This window comes from Artemia franciscana, chromosome 12 (genome assembly GCF_032884065.1).
Source record: "Artemia franciscana chromosome 12, ASM3288406v1, whole genome shotgun sequence".
In the NCBI taxonomy this organism is placed as follows: Eukaryota; Metazoa; Arthropoda; class Branchiopoda; order Anostraca; family Artemiidae; genus Artemia; species Artemia franciscana.
This window is the reverse complement of record NC_088874.1, coordinates 29,913,265-29,931,859: the sequence shown is the minus strand read 5'-3', so window position 1 is coordinate 29,931,859 and position 18,595 is coordinate 29,913,265. Positions and strand designations below refer to the sequence as shown.

Here is an 18,595-nt window from a genome sequence, read left to right as displayed (position 1 = left end):
AGCTCAGAATATGTTGAGTCACAAGAACCTCCTCATGAGATTTCATAGAACCTCCGCGTCCAGTTGCGGTTGCTCAGAATGTGTTGATTCACAAGAATCTCCACAGGAGATTTCGCAGAATCTCCACAGAAGATTTCAGAGAATCTCCACGACCAGTTGCGGTAGCTCAGAATCTGTTGAGTCAAAAGATCTCCAAAGGATATTCCATAGAATCTCCACGACTAGGTGCGGCAGCTAAGAATATGTCGAGTCACAAGAATATCAACGGGATGTTTCACAGAGTCTCCACAACCAGTTGCGGCAGCTCAAAATATGTTAAGTCAGAAGAATCTCCACGACCAGATCAGAGTGTGCTGAGTCATAAAAACCTCCACTGGAGATTTCGTAATCTCCACGTCCAGTTGCGGTAGCTCAGAATATTTTGGGTCAAAAGAATCTCCATAGGAGATTTCACATAATCTACAAGACCAGCTGCGGTAGCTCAGAAAGTGTTGAGTCACAAAAATCTCCATACGAGATATGACGGAATCTCCGCGTCCAGTAGCGGTATCTCAGAATGTGTTGAGTCGCAAGACTCTCCACAGAAGATTTCACAGAATCTCCACGACCAGTTGCGGTATCTCAGAATCTGTTGAGTCACAGAATCTCCACAGAAGATTTCACAAAATCTCCATGACCAGTTGCGGTACCTCAGAATAAATCGAATCACAAGAATATCCACAGGAGATTTGACAAGATCTCCACAGAAGATTTCACAGAATTTCCACAACCAGTTGCGGTAGCTAAGAATGTGTTGAGGCACCAAAATCTCCATAGGAGATCTCACATAATCTACAAGACCAGCTGCGGTAGCTCAGAACGTGTTGAGTCACAAAAATCTCCATACGAGATATGACAGAATCTCCAAGACCAGTTGCGGTAGCTCAGAACCTGTTGAGTCACAAAATCTTAACATAAGATTTCACAAAATCTCCGAGACCAGTTGCGGTAGCTCAGAATACACCGATTCACAAGAATATGCACAGGAGATTTGACAGAATCTCAGAACCTCTAACGTGTTGAGTCACAAGAATCTCCACAAACAGTTACGGTAGCTCAGAATGTGTTGAGCCACAAGAATCTCCATAGGAGCTAAACACAAAATTCCACAGAATCTCCACGAACAGTTGCGGTAGCTCAGAATAAATCGAGCCACAATCTCCACAGAAGATTTTACAGAATCTTCACGACCACTTGCGGCAGCTCAGAATATGTTGAGTCACAAGATCTCCACAGAATATTTCATAAAATGTCCACGACCAGTTGCGGTTGCTGAGAATATGTTGAGTCGCAAGAATATCAACAGGATATTTCACAGAGTCTCCACAACCAGTTGCGGTAGCTCAGAATATATTGAGTCAAAAGAATCTCCACGACCAGTTGCGGTAGGTCAGAATGTACTGATTCACAAAAATCTCCACTAGAGATTTCGTAGAATCTCAACGACCAGTTGCGGTAGCCGAGAAAATGTTGACTCACAAGAATTTCCAAAACCCGTGCGGTAGCTCAGAATCTCCACGACCAGTTGTGGTAGCTCAGAATGTAATGAGTCACAAGAATCTCCACAGGAGATGTCATAAAATCTCCACCGCCAGTTGCGGTAGCTGAGAATATGTTGAGTCACAAGAATCTCCACAGCAGATTTCACAGAAATTCCACAACCAGTTGCGGTAGCTCAGAATATTTTGATTCAAAAAAATCTCCAAAGGAGATTTCACAGAATCTCCACGGCCAGTTGCGGAGGCTGAGAATATATTGAATCACAAGAATTTCAATAGGAGATTTCACAGAGTCTCCACGACCAGTTGCGGTAGCTCAAAACATGTTGAATCACAAGAATTTGCATAGGAGATTTCACAGATTCTCCACGACCAGTTGCAGTAGCACAGAATATGTTGAGTCAAAAGAATCTCCACAGGATAGTTCACAGTTTCCATGAGCAATTGCGGTAGCTCAGTAGGGGTTGAGTCACAAGAATCTTCACAGGATATATCATAGGATCTTCACGGCCAGCTGCGGTAGCTGAGAATATGCTGAATCACAAGAATCTCCACAGGAGTATTTCACAAAACACCACAACCAGTTGCGGTAGCTCAGAACATGTTGAGTCACAAGAATCTCCACGGGAGATTTCACAGAATCTCCACGACCAGTTGCAGTAGCACATAATACGTTAAGTGAAAAGAATCTCTACATAAGATTTAACAGAGTCTTCACAACCGGTTGTGGCAGCTAAGAGCATGTAGAGTAACAAGAATCTCTACATGACATTTTACAAAATTCCATGTCCAGTTGAGGTCGACCAGAATATGTTGAGTCATAAGAATCTCCAGAGAAAATTTCACAGAATCTCGACGACCAGTTGCGGTAGCTCAGAATATGTTCACAAAACATGAATTTAGCATTCAAGTCGAGTAGTTTGTATAACACATTTTATGGCCTCCAAGTCATGGAAAAAAAAACAGCTTCAAAATCGAAAGTTACGTTTTCTCGAAGACTTTTTTTGTCATTTTCAAGATTGTAATAGTTTTAGTCTCAATATTCGACTTAAGGGCTCAAAAAACATCTCTAGCTAGTATCATATATAAAGTAAGTTAATTAGATACTTGAAAACATGGTTTAATGTCATATATCTGGTGTGAAAAGTGATGCTTTTAACAGTCTAAAATACATTCTGGTCAATTATCCTTTGATAACTATTATTTGAGCCCAATAGTTATCCTGGGAGACATTTAAAAGTATATATTCTGGGATTTAAACCCAGGAAAAAGTTAATTTCTCGAATCTTGAATCAGGCAAATTTCTCCACAAACGTAAAAACTAAGAAGAGCAGAACAGGTAAGTTCTTTGTTCTCACTTTTGCAATTTGATCCTAGTTTTATATTTACAAGATATGGGGGGGGATTATTCAATAGGAGATTCAATAGGGGGAGGGGTTATTTGCAACAGGCTGTGTATTACCAGCAAACTCAGAAAAAAAAAACAATGAATATAGATGGCTTATATGAGTAGTCAAAATTATAGTGGCTATTTACGAATAATGCGTGATAAAAGAAGTTATTTAAAAAATTGACCATACTTATGGTGTCATAATCAATTTTATCTGCAAACCAGCAGTAATAATGGGTCCCAGTCATTGTTTCGCAACGTTTTTAAAAATGCTAATCTTTTCTTGAAGTAAATCATATCAAATTCAGAAAAAATTGAAATCAGAAGTTTTATTAACGCCATGAACGCAATAACTTGAATTTAGAGCTAAAACCACTAGCCAGAAACTATTTTCACTAACAAGCTAAATTTACTTCCCAAATTGAGTCAATTCTTATCTTCTGCGAATAACGGTCTGGCAGTTTTTCCATAGTCGCATATAGTTGAAATAAAAAATGAAAAGCCAACCTCACTTTCTATCTCGAGAAAAAGAGGGTTATTTTCAATTTTCTACCCCTTGCATTTTCGAAGTCATACTTGGTTGAAAACCTGAAAACCCTGTCCACTTTTGATCCTCTCTTGAGTTTTTTATTGCAGAATATTTTTTTAATGACAAAAATAGCTGCTCTCAAGTCAGGACCGCTGGCTACGATCATACTGAACCTCCTTAAACCTCCTCACAAGGAGGTTAAATTACGTAAGTTACTTGTGAAACACCGTATATATTCTGCAAGGAAATCATTTCCTCAGGCTGAGAGACTTTAGCTTCTTACCAGTCTTCTGGAACTAATATTTAAGCAAGTCATTTGGGGAAAGGGTGTAATTGCCCCTCCCCTAGATTTTCCCTTCCATACTTTAGATTCTGAAAACACCTGTCTTTGCTATTTTCAGTGAAAATTACCTTTTATGCTATTTTCATTCACAAAAACCACTAAAAAACAATGTTGCCCCCTCCTCCCTTGATCTTCAAAAATAGACTATAACATTCTCCCCCCCCCCTTGTATTTTCGAGTATTTAAGGACGTAGACTCAGTGTAGACTTAAGAAGATATGTTGATCCCCGTCCTAAAATGACAATCGTTTCGACATTTTGACTGACAACTTCAGACGATTTGAACTGGACTTATTAGGAGTTTCAGAAACTCATATCCCAGGGGTAGGAAGGATGAAATTAGGTGATATAGAAATTGTTTACTCACACAGGAAGGATGGGATACATAGACAGGGAGTAGGGCTCATGATGAATAAGGACGTTGCTAAGTCTTGTTTAGGCTGGGAAGGTATTATTAATAGAATATTAATTCCTCATTTTAAGACCAAAAAGTTCAGGTTATCAGTTATAGTAATATATATCCCTGTTGAACCAACTGACGGAGATACTATTAACTCAGATGAATTTTACTTACAGTTACAGGAGCAAATAGACAAGGTAGAAATATGGTATTTTTACTAGGATATTTCAACACCCAGGTCGGTAGAAATAGGGATAGATGGTATCCAAGCCAAAAAAAATTTGGTTTAGGAAAACAAAAAAGTAGTGGCTAAAGACTTTAGCAATTTTGTAGGTATAAAATCCAGTTATAACCAATACGGTGTTTGGTCATTCACGTGATAAGTTGACATGGTATTCACGAGATGGTAAGACACAAAATCTTATTATTTTATAGTAAACCGAAGACTGACAGGATTAATTTTACTATTATAGGACTGTTATTGATGTGAAAAGTAAAGATCACCTCATAGTAGTGTCTAGGATCAATTTACAGCTGAAATTTCGGAAGAGTGACTACTTCCCGGGAAGTTATGTTGTTGGTAAATTCCAGGATGAGAATTTGAGAGGAAATTTCCAGGAACAGTTGAATATTAAACTTGGGGGTTTAAAATTTTATATGTGGAAGATGGTTGGAATAATTTTAGAAAAACAATTTATGAAGTTGCTGATGGTGTCTTGGGGAAGAAAGTTAAGACTGCAGCTAGGAATATTAATGAGAAAGCTTTACGTTTAATAGAGAAAAGGAGTATGTACAAGAATTATCCGAATAGTAGACCATATGAAAACAAAAGGAGAGAAAGCATAAAAATATGAATTAAGAAGGTGTGAAGTGGAGGTCATGGATAAAATTGCCGAGAATCTGTAAGATGCAGCTAGACGGCATAATAGTAAAATACTGTATTGGCATGTTAATAAATTGATAGGGAGTAGTACATCCAGACTTTTCTCAGTTAAAGGTAGAAACAGGGCCACAATTACTGATAAGGAAAGTTTTAAAGAGAATTGGTGGAACATTTTGAGAATGTACTAAAAACCGAGATACAGTTGCAGGAAAAGATACAGATGAAAATGAAAAAGTTTGTGATACCTTAGATCTGAAGAAAGATTTATTTTTGAGGAAGAAAAAGTGACTGTACTAAAAGGATTAAAAAATGATAAGGCTCCAGGTGCTGATAGTGTGATAAATGATTTTCTTAAATATGGTGACTCTAAAGTAACAAATAAGTTGCTTAAGATTATGAATATGATTTTTGAAAAAGGGGAATATCTAACGATTTTAAGAAAACCTGAATTAAATCACTGTATAAGAAAGGTGACAACAGTGAGTGTCGTAATTATCGAGGCATTAGTCTGGTCCCTGTAAGTAACAAAATACTCAGTAATATGATACTTTTTAGACTGAGAGATGCTGTAGACAAAGTTTTAAGAGATGAACAGCGCAGGTTTAGAAAAGGTAGAGGATGTGTCAACCAAATTTTCACTCTTAGGTTAATAATTGAGAAGTACCTTTGTTGTCAAACACCTTTGGTCCTCAGTTTTATAGATTATGAGCAGGCGTTCGAATCTGTTGATAGAAGAGCTTTACCAAAGGTCTTATCCTTTTGTGGTATACCAGAAAAATACATCAAAGTGATTAGTGCTACGTACGAGAATAATACTGTTGCGGTTAAGGTAGGAAATGAGGTTAGCAGCTGTTTTTATCTTAAATCAGGAGTTAAACAGGGTTGTGTTTTATCCCCCTTTATATGGATCATTTTGATGGACTTTGTCTTAAGGAGCACAGGAAAGGCAATGGGAGACCACGGAATCAAATGGGGAGGAAAAACTCTCCTGGACTTAGATTATGCAGATGATTTAAGCATCCTAGATGAACTTTTAGACGTTTTGCGAGTTCAGGGTGCTAGAATAGGTTTGAAAATTAATTTTCAGAAGACAAAGTCACTAAGGTAGGAACAAGTGAAGATGAAAAGGTGATTTTGTGCAACAAAAAAATTGATCAGGCGGGCAGCTTAATTTACCTTAGTAGTATTACTAGTAACGACGGTGGGAGCAGTAAAGATGTCAAAAGTAGAATAGCCAAGGCTCAGGGTGTTTTTTCACACTTAAAAAATAGTCTGGAAGAATAGGAAGATAATTCTGCAAACCAAGATTAGACTATTGGAGGGTACAGTGAAGACAGTGGTCAATTATGGCTCTAAACCATGGGCGCTTCGAAAAGCGGATGAAGATATACTAGATGTTTTTCCAGAGAAATTGCCTACAGATTGTTCTGGGTACCCAGCTGACTGACCGTATTTCAAACGGTAGGATGTACGAAAACTGTGGTTCCAATTCTGCTTTCTAGGTCTATAATGAAAGAAAGGTTGAGATGGCTAGGGCATGTTCTGCGGATGAAGGATGACAGATTGCCAAAGATTGTCCTTCGTCTAGGGCTAAACGGAAAGCATGTCGTCCTCGTCTGGGTGTCATAAAGAAAGCTTTAAAGGAAATGGGAACTTCCTGGGAGGGTGTGAAGAGGGAGGCTTTGAATATATTGGGATGGAGAAGGAGCGTGCGTAGCTGTGTTGGCCTCAGGCAGCTTGGTGCTGCAGTGAGTTGTTAGTAGTAGTAGTAGTAGTAGTATACAGATCTGGCTGTTGTAGCAAATTGAAAATAAGGGGGTCGTTAGCTCAAAGTAAAAATAATAACAATTAAAACGATATTTTAGTGAGTTTTAATAAACAGCTTCGTGATTTAACCAGGTAACAATTTTTCGTTTCCTCAGAAAAATTTGGATTTAATTTCAGATAATATGTCGCAAAATTTTGGAAAAAAGAAACTAAAGGAAAGAAAACTCGGTGATCTACAATTACAGCATGTTTACCAGAAAAACAAATGTGATAATATTATATTTTTGATTCTCTTTACGATGTCTTGGAAAACTGTCTATATAAAAGAGATATTCTACATGTTTTTGTAGAACCTTTTCATATTTATGGGTCACAATGTGTACTTTGCAAAAAAGCTATATGTTTCAATTTTTTTTATTAATAAAACTGGGGTGAGCTTAAACCTGATAACCTGATATGATAACTATTATTAGACAGAGCGTAGACTGGTTAAAAAAAAAAAAAAAAAAAAAAAAAAAAAAAAAAAAAAAAAAAAAAAAAAAAGGCTTTGTAGCCTATTGGTGAAAGTTTGTTGTAATCTTTAGGTCAAACTAAATTAAAGACATTAATAAATACAATAAATTTTATTTGAGTTTCAATTTGAATTGACAAATTTGAAACTGAAGTTCAAAAATGTGCTGTAAATCGTCATTCTGGTAGGTTTATCATAAAAATTCCTTTTTTTTGGAAAAAAAGAAACTGAAGGAAAAAACGGTGATCTTCAATTATAGCATGCTTACCAAAGGAACAAATGTGATGATATTATATTTTTGGTTCTTTATACGATTTCTTGGAAAACTCTCCTTTGTCTCAGCACCAACTGCAACCGACCTATCACGATACTTGGTTTCCCACTGACAGGTGAAATACCTCCAGAGTTGGCGAAAAAACCTGAAATGAAAAAACTTATTTTTCCAAACACACTTAGTAGAGGAAAATGTGAACAGCTACCAATTGGATAGATACAAATACATCTATTGTGACAAAAAAATTAGAGACAACAATGCCCATAACATCCAGACTTACTTTTTCGGATGATCAAAAATAATGATAGAAAAATATTCAATGACTGATATTCTGATAAACCTTTTGGCAGTTTGAATTACTCGCAAGATGGCATAGATATCTCCTGTTCTAGGGGTAAGGTTGTGATGGTTTTTTACGAAACAGGAACAACGCTCAATCCACATTACGGTCAAACACATAGATAGATAAGCTAATAGGTATGAATAATCTGCGTTCTTTGATGTTTCTAACGTCACATTTGGGTCACAGATACCAAAGCTTACACCAAGGCATCAAACATCTGTAGAGACATTAGCCCGTTCCCAAGTAGCCCGTTCTTTTTGTTGTTTTTTTTTTTTGTCTGCGTGTGTGAGTCTCTTCAAATCCAGGATTCAAATAAGGATTTGGTAACTTCACCTAAGTCACGACAGAACGAAAGAGACGTCTCACCAGCCTTTTGTCACGCGTAATTCTGATTTCATCGACAATTTGACAATAGTGTGGCTTCAATATACAGAGCAATTTGTTTATTGCATCTTATTTATGTTATTATATTGAAAATAAGAGTAGGATCGGCAGTGCAAAGTTTTACATTTTAATTCAAAATTTGAATTAAATACGGAAATATAGATGCATCAATTTGAATTCTCAATTTACGGTGGAAAAAATCACAATGTAATCAAAACCCCCTCAAAAGAAGTTTTTTTTTAATAGAAGGTTTGACGAGCTAAGCGACATTCACAGATTATTTATTTCTTTTTTTTAAGGAATATAACAGCAGTAAGAGTTACACAAAGAAAAGACTTCAAACTTGGGGTAGGAATAGGAGTAATTCTTCTCAGTCCCTACTACTTCTCAGCTTTAACAAGAACATAACTACTAAGGAATTTATGCTTCACATGAAGTTAATCAAACAGTCCGTGATAACGAACTGTTTGATGGAGTTACCCGGCTCAATAGTAACTGAAACTCTAAAAAACGGAATTTTGATACCAATAGTTACATCAAAAGAATCAAATTTGAATGCCGGTTTTAAACATATAAATATATGATTTTAAATTCATCCAGTTTAATCTTACCCATCAAAAGTTACCAGCCTTAGAAGATTTGCCTTACTTTCGAAAATAGAGGGAAACACCCCCTAAAAGTCTTAAAATCTTAACGAAAATCACACCATCAGATTCAGCGTATCCGACAACCCTGCTGTTAAGTTTCAAGCTACAATCGACAAAAATGTGGAATTTCGTATTTTTTGCCAGAACACAGATCATGGATACGTGTTTATTTTTTTTTCCAAGGTTGATCGTATTGAACCAGTGGTCTTAGAATGTCGCAAGAGGGTCCATTCTAGCGGAAATTAAAAGTTCTAGTACCCTTTTTAAGTAACCAAAAAAATCGGAGGGTACCTAGGCCCCTTCCCACACTCATTTTTTCCCCAAAGTCACCGGATCAAAATTTTGAGATAGCCATTCTGTTCAGCATAGTTGCAAAACCTATTAACTATATATTTGGGGACGACTTAATCTCCCACAGTCCCCGGGGGAGGGGCTGCAAGTTAGAAACTTCGACCATTGTTTACATACAGTAATGGTTATTGCGAAGTGTACAGCCGTTTTTGGGAGACTTTTTTCGCTTTGGGGTGGGGGTGGGTCGAGGAAGGGGGTATGAGGGAGGATATTTCTATGGAGGAATTTATCATGAGGGAAGAAAATTTCCATGAAGGGAAGAAAGATTTTCTAGCATTATTAAAAAAAAAACAAAGAAAATAATAAAAAGGTTTTTTTAACTAGAAGTAAGGAGCAGGATAGGGGAAGACCTCAACTGGAAGTATAGAGGCTTAATGCTGGTCAGGATTTAAAATAAGAGCTCTGAGTCACGATGTCCTTCTAAATATCAAAATTCATTAAGATCCGATCACCCACACGTAAGTTATAAATACCTCATTTTTTCTAATTTTTCCTCTCCCTTTAGCCCCCCAGATAGTCGAATCTGGAAAAACGACTTTATCAAGTCAATTTGTGCAGCTCCCTGTCACGCCTACTAATTTTTATCGTCCTAGCACGTCCAGTAGCACCAAACTCACCAAATCACTGAACCCCTCCCCCCAACTCCCCCAAAGAGAGCGATTCCAGTAAGGTTACGTCAATCACGTATCAAGGATATTTGCTTATTCAATCCACCAAGCTTCATCCCGATTCCTCCACTCCAAGTGTTTTCCAAGATTTCTCCCTCCAACTTTCCCCAATGTCAAAAGATCTGGTCGGGATTTGAAATAAGAGCTCTGAGACATGGATTCCTTCTAAATATCAAATTTCCTTAAGATCCGATCACCTATTCGTTAGATAAAAATACCCCAATTTTCACGTTTTCCAAGAATTCCAGTTTCCCCCTCCAACTCACCAAAGAGAGCGAATCCGTTCCGGTTATGTCAATCATGTATCTAGGACTTGTACTTAATTTCCCACCAAGTTTCATCCCGATCCCTCCACTCTAAGTGTTTTCCGAGATTTTAGGTTTCCCCCTCCCCAATGTCACCAGATCCAGTCGGGATTTAAAATAACAGCTCCGAGACACGATATCCTTCCAAACATCAAATTTCATTAAGATCTGATCAACCGTTCGTAAGTTAGAAATACTTCATTTTTTCTATTTTTTCCGGATTAACGGGTCCCCAACTCCCCCCTCCCAGATGGTCAAATCGGGAAAACGACTATTTCTAATTTAACGTGGTCCGTTCTCTGATATGCCTGCCAAATTTCATCGTCCTAGCTTACCTGGAAGTGCCTAAAGTAGCAAAATCGGGACCGACAGACCGACAGAGTTTGCGATTGCTATATGTCACTTGGTTAATACCAAGTGCCATAAAAATACGTGTTTGCCTTCAGAATTCACACATAAAAAAATCGGAAGAAAATAGGAAGAAACCAACTAAAACTTTAGGTCCCGCTGCTGTCTCTTGGGAGACGCTTCGGGAGCCTTTTGAATAATATAACGTAATAATATAATTCTGGAGGATTTTCCAAAAAATCTGTATTCTCAAAAAAATCGGTTCCCCAAAAATCCCATTTCATTCAGGGTTGCCACCCCTAGTGACTTAACACTTGTGACAATCCACCCATAGTAGCTATCACTTTCACTTAACTTGACATGATTTTTTCACTACTTTCCAAAGTTTTTGTCTCAATTATTTACTACACATCAAGAACCAGACATAGATCATTGAATTACTGACCTTTCTTCCTATTCTAGTAAAAGCTATGAACCATTCCATCAAAAGTTCTCTTATTACTCGTGGTAAAGAATTCCATTTTAACCTGTTTGTGTTCAGTGTAATTCTGAGCATTGGTGCAAAGAGGGTTATTTTAGCCAGCTGGACCATTAATTTAAATTTTGTTTTCTCTTGATATTCTCTTTAATTTTCAAAAGTCTAAAAATATAAGAGAGTTAGATTGAAAAATTATTCTAAAATGAAAAAAGGAAAGCATGGTACTTATGCACAGAGGGGGAGGGAATTTTGTGATAAATTTGGAGATATTTTCACTATCAAGCCACAAATTAGATGAAAATACCACTCGAGACATTTTTTATGCTCTTTCAAAATATAACTGTCATTTTACTCAGACATTAAATTAGGATAGGATTAATAAAATCATTTAAGATGATACCTTTTCTCTTATTTTCTGCAATTTGTTTCGAGTCTGATTTTCTTTTACTCTAGGTTTCGGGCATAATATATTAATCTTAAATACGTAATATTAAATGCATGATAGATGAAATGGTACTTCTGTAATATACCGCCAATATTCAATTTACGCTATGCAAAACTCATGAAAAAACTGGTTTTATCTGTCTGCATTAAGAAATAATTAGCTTACGCTCAGTGGAACACAAGTGATAGGAGACAGAATACATTGGAATTATATAGTTTGGGCTATACATCTGCACATTAATTAGGGATGGGGGTAGTTTTGTTTAAGTCAAGTTGCCCCCCCCTCCCTCTAATATATAGCCCAAATGTATTTTTAAAGTATTATATTTTCCATTAGCGTTAACCTAACTTCACTTCTTGAGTGTTGGCAGTATAATACATAAGTACCGATTAAAGGAATTGATCTTTTTGTCAGGAATCTTCACCATTTAAAAATTGGTTGAATTTTGCTTCATTTGATATGTAAAAATTAAGTACTTTTCTTTTTTCCTTGAGAATTTTATCTTGCATATAACCTATTATTTTCAAATGCATTCCCCTCCTCTGCTTCCTCCCCTCGCAATTGCTATTCTGGTGCCCTCTCCATGCAATATTTTTGGCGGGCATCGATGCTTGGTTGAGTGGTTCAACTCCAATCTAGGATCTTTACATGGTATAGGAAAGTTGTTAAGTAAATGATAGAAATTTTACAGAATATATATTCTGCTGAAGTTAGAGCATTCGAAATTTTTTGAAATACCTAGGCCTACCTCCACAACTTCTAGCACTTGAGAAACTTTAACCCTGTATGAAGACTAATCCTGAGATAAAAACAATAGAATTAAAATAAAATATGGTAGAGTTGGATCTGCAATTCAAAACTTTCCTAAATATAATCTTCTTGTCATAAAAATTGAAGCCCCTCCCCTCTGCCTCTCTTAATGAGACAAAGTCAAGCTATAGTTTATATTCAAATTCGGGGAATAGGTGATTAAAACGGAAGCGACACCGAAACAATATTCACAAAAAAATTGCATGTTATAGCTGAAAGTAATAATTTGGTTATTATTCCCAGATTGTATTCTTATAAAGTTTCATATTATTTTCACACGTATTTTTTTTTTTTTACAAACGATTGGTCTTTATTTCTAACTCTACTACTGAATATCTGTGTTTGAAGATCGGTCAAACAGTTCGTGGTAATGATATGTATGTAACTCAAAACAACAGGAGCCAAAACTCAAAAAAGAGCTTCAACAAAACAAAAAAGCTGTTTTCATTTTTAATATTCTTTTTTTTATTTACCAGGTAATACATATCTTGTAAAATATCTCTTCTCACAAGATGTACGTATCTCTTTTCTTCTGCAAGAAGAGAGGCATCTCTTCTCGTCCTGCTGCTTTTTAAAACTTGTTCAAACTAAAAGCTCATTGAGTTTACTTTTTAGTTTACTTTTAAGTTGTTGTTATCCTTTGTCCTTGTGGACAAGTTTTTACTTACTCAACTTCTTCTAAACTGAAAAGGAATATATGTCCAAATCTTGCACAATTTTCTTTTTAAGAGAAAAGGATACCAAGTATTGAGTAGGGGTATTGGGTAGAATACCAAGATTTGGGGGCTGTGTCTACCCTAGCTAATGCTTGAGTCACTTTAAAACCAATTTTGCAAAGTTAGACTACCAATTAGCGAGAAGATTACAAAAGAAAATCCCTGCTAAAAAAAATAGAAGTGGAAAAAATATTACCTATTTTTGCTACAGCCTGCATACAGAAATTTCCAAAAATCATTCTCACAAAGGAAGATTTCAGATTAGTTTTAAGATGAATACAAAGGTAATACCTGCCAAAAATGTTTTGTCTATTTCTTCTTACGCGATCCATTTCTGTTGAATGGTCAGTGGTATACTGAAGTAGATATTCTTCCTCGTCACCTGATAAACTAGAGTTTTGCAAAGGTATTTCCTCTGGCATTACAGACAGACCACTGGGACTTGAAGCTCATCGAAAATTATTCACTCACAAACCTTAAAAAAAATCATAAGATAAAAATCTTGTCAAATATGCTTAAAGCAGTAATGCCAATGATACAGCAAATAGACCATAAGCTGGACTAAAATACCTTCAAATGGGGTCTCTGACTTCAATTAAAATTTTATTAAGTTTCACACAAACCAAATTAAAGGCTAATAAAACTATACCAACTCAAATAGCAGCACTTTTTTTCTTAAATTAGTATAATTTTTACCAGAAAATAAAATGATAAAAAGTTTCATTTGAATTTCCTCAATCTTGCATTAATAAAAAAAAACAATAAAAGATATTTTGTTAGCCCTTTTATACTCTAAAAGCTCCTATATACCGAATGTGTAGCTTAAACAAGTTAATAGTATAATTTATTATTCACACTAACACTAAAACACTAGACACTAAAATACTGTAATATAAATATTTTCCATCACAAGATTAAACATAAAAATCAATGGTATCTCTGGAAGTCTACATCTTGTATGATTTATAGCTTACCAGAACTGTAATGATTGTTTTATTGATCTTTTAAAATAAAAATCTAAGCAAAAAGAGTAAGTAAGTATAGTAAAAAAAAAGTAAAAAAAAGGGCAAGCAACAGAGCAGGAAACAACAAAATGTGCTGACTCAACATCAACATTTAAATAAAACTTTTCACTCAAGTTAATTCCATGAGAAAATAATACTGACAGAAAGGTCTAATCCAGACTAACTACCACAACAAAATTTCATCATAAGCAGAAGTTAATGACATGTAGAAAAAAAAACAGCAACAAACTGAAAACAAGGACTACTTAAAAATCAAAGAAGAATAAATAACATAAAGACTAAAAATCAATAAAAACTAAATTACTTTTTTTCAAAAGAAAAGCAGAATGAGCACTTCTTTTTTTAACGCAATTATACAATTGAGTTTTTTTTCTGCTTAAACCTAGCCTAAATGGCATGAGCATCCTAGAGCATAAATTAATAAACTTCTAGATGAGCATCTTTAAAGAATTAAAAAAATGAGTATAACCTGTTGTATTCCAGCCATCAATAATACACTGAAGGTATGTAATGTGTCAAGTATCTTTCCATTACTACTCCAATAACTCATGGCAACACTGAGCTCCATAAGAATAACACAGCTGCACAAGCTCCTCCTCCACCACTATCCTAAGCTTTATTCCCTCCAATGAAACTCCAATTTGTCAAATATCTGGATCTTTAGAATATGGATATGTTGCTTGTCACTCTGGAATTGGGTAGACTCAACTCAAAGGAGGCTCAAAATAGAAGTTAGGATATTCATGCCCTTGGGCCATAGAAACAGGCAGAGAAGGAGGAGAGCTCCTCTAATACACAATTTATATGGGTCGCAGAATGTTGATATGTCCTGTCAGTTATAAACTTGGTTTTAGAAAGAGGCTGATTGTATGGTACTGCAGGATGTCACCACAAAAGGATCCTAAACAGGAGGACAACTACATAAGGAAATATGCAAACAGAAAAATGTAAATTATGATAAAAAGATCTAAGTGGTAATGTACCCAGTGTAAACAGTAACCTTTGTTGGAATGATGCCAAATGTGTTACCTCAAGGAGGGAAACAAATAACCATCATAAGCCTTGGACAACCCCAGACAGGACAATATCCTGGTATGAGGGAAAATATTCTCAATATGGGTACACTCAGGACTAAAACTCTAGTTAAAACCAAGAAACTCAATCTTTTACTAAGAGAATTCAATAGATAGAAATGGGATGTAGTTGACAAGGCTCAGATGCACCTTCCTCAAACAGTAGAAGAAAATAGTTTTGAGATCATAATCCTATTGCCACGGCATACCAAAAATGTTTGCTGAAAGGATTTTGGCTTCATTATTTCTCTGGCCACAAAGAAAATCACTGATGAGCTTCACTTAATGGAAGGAATTGGGATCATCTGCTTATAGGTTCCACCAAAAATCTCTCAGTCATCCAGATATACACTCCAGATTCTTCTTGAGCTGAAGAGAATTGTGACTGATTTCATTTTTAGTCACAGAGTGTCATTAGCCAGACATCCAAAACTGATATACTAGTTGTCAAGGATGACTTCAATGCACTGACAGGCGGTAACCATACTGGTTGGAAAGATGTCATGGGATCACATAAACATGGACATTGTAATGAAAGGGAAAATAGCAAATTGACTCAAGCAGAAACAATGAATTATGCATCATCAACACTGCCTTCAACCACAGATATCATTGAATTTTCCATTAAGATTACCAAATAGAATGACTAAAACCTGACGACGATATCTCCACCCAATAGTACCCTCAGAGAATTATCTACCAGAAAAAACACTCCAAAATCCATAATCCTGGACAAATAAGGGAATGACATCAATGAGGCTTAGAATTAATTTAAATAATGGAATGATTAGTTGGATGAGAAAATGAACTAACAAGTAGCAATGGAATCAAGCATCTTAGGCTTCTTCAATCACAAACCATGTAGACCCACCACCCCCAATACAATCTATGACCAAATCAGTCATAAAGTCTTTGTAGCAAGACAAAGCTCTATAATCAGATGGTGTCACTATAGATCAATCAACCATGAGTTCAAAAGACACTGTTGATTTATGACAGTGTTATACTGGTCCCTTAGTTAACTGGACATGCCCCATGATAATGGTCTAACCCAAAAAACTCAAACCACAAAATTAGGTTGAAAGAAACAGTGTCAAAACTATGGCCTGTCAACATGACAAGGTACTGAAACAAAAAACTCCCACAAATAATCAAAGGAATCACCACTCCTGTTATTGACTAGTGTCAATCTGATTTTTGACAGGACGTATCTTTAGAGTGCATCAACTAACTGAAAGCGTTTCTAGAAAACATTGAGTTTGATCCAGAGTTCTATCTGCTGTTCATTGTTTATCAACAGGCCTTTGTCCTTATATGGAGACATGGTTTGTGGTATATTCTAAGACACCAGAGTGTCCCAGATAAAACCATTGAAGTTATAGAGGACATGCAACAACAAATTGAAAAGCCAAATACTGAGAACCAATGGTATCCTATTTTTTATAAAAATATGTATTGCACCTTATTTATAATATAGATCTATTCTTGAAGGCTATACCTTCGAAATACCTAGTTTCCCAAAGGTTATCAAAATTCATGACCTTCTTAGTCAGTTTCAATTATCAAACTCAACTAAAATACATGTCAGGATAGTGATATCTATATCATGTACAATTGTGCCCATTTGAAAAGTACTGATACCTTTAAAGTACAAGTTTCTACCATTAATAAAATGTGGTCACATATTAGCAGGATTCCCTAAAACTACTACTGAATATTAGATAGCTTTGTAAGATAAGTAAAATAGGGATAAAATGTTTCATTTTAGGCGAATAGGCTAGTAACTATACTCTCAATAGCATCATCAAAAAGGGGCAGATGTTGATTTTGAAAAATATCTTATTGGATTTTTGTGTTGAAAAGTGCTTCTTTGATAATTTCATTATAAAAATTGAAAAAAACAACAAAGTTATCCCTCATAGTAAGTAAAAAACACATTTCCCCCCCCCCCAAAAAAAATAAAATTGTAGTGAATTGACAATACCAATAATGTTGATATTGGCAAAAAATAACCTAATCATATTTTGAACAGTGTAGGATTTATCATGATTTAGTTTTACATGAGTTCTACATCATTTGACAAGTATTCTTAAATTAGCATAACAATGGTTTGGTTTATCAAACATGCTGGAGTATACAGTTTTGGCATATTTTAAAACAGATAATACAGAGGAACATGTAAATCTAGGTATTGTTTGTGCCCTATTCTGAACTAAAAACCATGAAATAAGTATTGTAAGTATTTATGGCAGCTTTAAACTAGCCTAGTTTTTAAACTTTTATAAAAGTTGATTTTAAATATGCCTAGTCCTTTAACCTGAACCTTGATTGTCAATCAAATTAACTTAGATTGCAGCTTGGAGTAAGTTAAGGTTTTGGTGTCATGGCTAATGAGAAGGAAACAGTATAAAATTCTGAAAACAGCTTTTAAAAATTGTAAACTACTTACTTATATCATTCCTAATAGCACTTCAATTTACCCCCCCCCCTCCTCCCAATATACAAATATAACCTATAGCTGAAATTAGGCCTACATGTTTCCAAGCCTATGGATTTTCTATTTCAAGGTTTTATCAATGTTGATTCTATTTACAAGAATTAAGTTAAAAAATAAGCTGTGGAAAATTTCTAAACAACCTACCTTTTGCAGTCTAGAGGGCATGGACCTTTAATAACCTATGAAAATTTTGTGTTATATAAGTGAAACCTTGCAAGATTAATCTTCAGCTTAAACAGAGTATAAAAAAAGAATTTTCAGCTCCACAACTTTACTCAATCCCAACATATGAGGCTTCAAAGATCAGTAAATATATCCACTAAATTTAGAAAATATCCATTGATATAGTTTAAAATTCTACAACAGGAATTGTTTTTTTTTAAACTAAACCAGAGAAAAAGAAAACTAAAAATAGAGATATAGTGTCATTTTGTCAAATTCCAATAGGTCAAGTAGGCAAATTTCTAAGACTCAGAAATCAGAAGAGGGTTATATAGTAGCTTGACAATACTTTTCCAGGGTATGTTGTTGGCCCTGGATTCAATATTGACAGTTTTGATTTCCTAACCTTACCACTTTCCAAGATAGCAAAAACTAGCTTGTCTAGAATTTTAGTCTGTTGCAAAGAAAACACTATGAAATTCAAAAACAACTTCAAGAAATCCTAAAATCTTACCTTATACTATTCCTAGGATGACTTTATTTTACCCCCCCCCCTCAAGATATAGTCAAAATTGAGTATTTCCCATGGTTTTTGATAAAATTCTAGTTCAGTGACTTTTGGCTATCTTGGAAAGGGGTTAAGTTAGGAAAATTACACTTTCAGGGATGGGTCTATAGGTTCCTGGGAAGGTATTTTAAAGTACCCACC

The 18,595-nt window shown here is 35.5% G+C and overlaps 1 protein-coding gene across 1 annotated transcript in view; it reads right to left on the bottom strand.

Annotated features, from left to right (window-relative positions):
- LOC136033972 (probable phospholipid-transporting ATPase IIB) overlaps positions 1-18,595 on the bottom strand; it is a 128,812-nt gene that overhangs the window by 108,428 nt on the left and 1,789 nt on the right. Inside the window, exons 2-3 of the mRNA XM_065715001.1 lie at positions 13,421-13,604; positions 7,629-7,779 (exon numbers count right to left, since the gene is read on the bottom strand). Coding sequence (XP_065571073.1) covers positions 7,629-7,779; positions 13,421-13,551 — 282 coding nt within the window. The 5' untranslated portion in view covers positions 13,552-13,604. The remainder of the gene's footprint in view (positions 1-7,628; positions 7,780-13,420; positions 13,605-18,595) is intronic.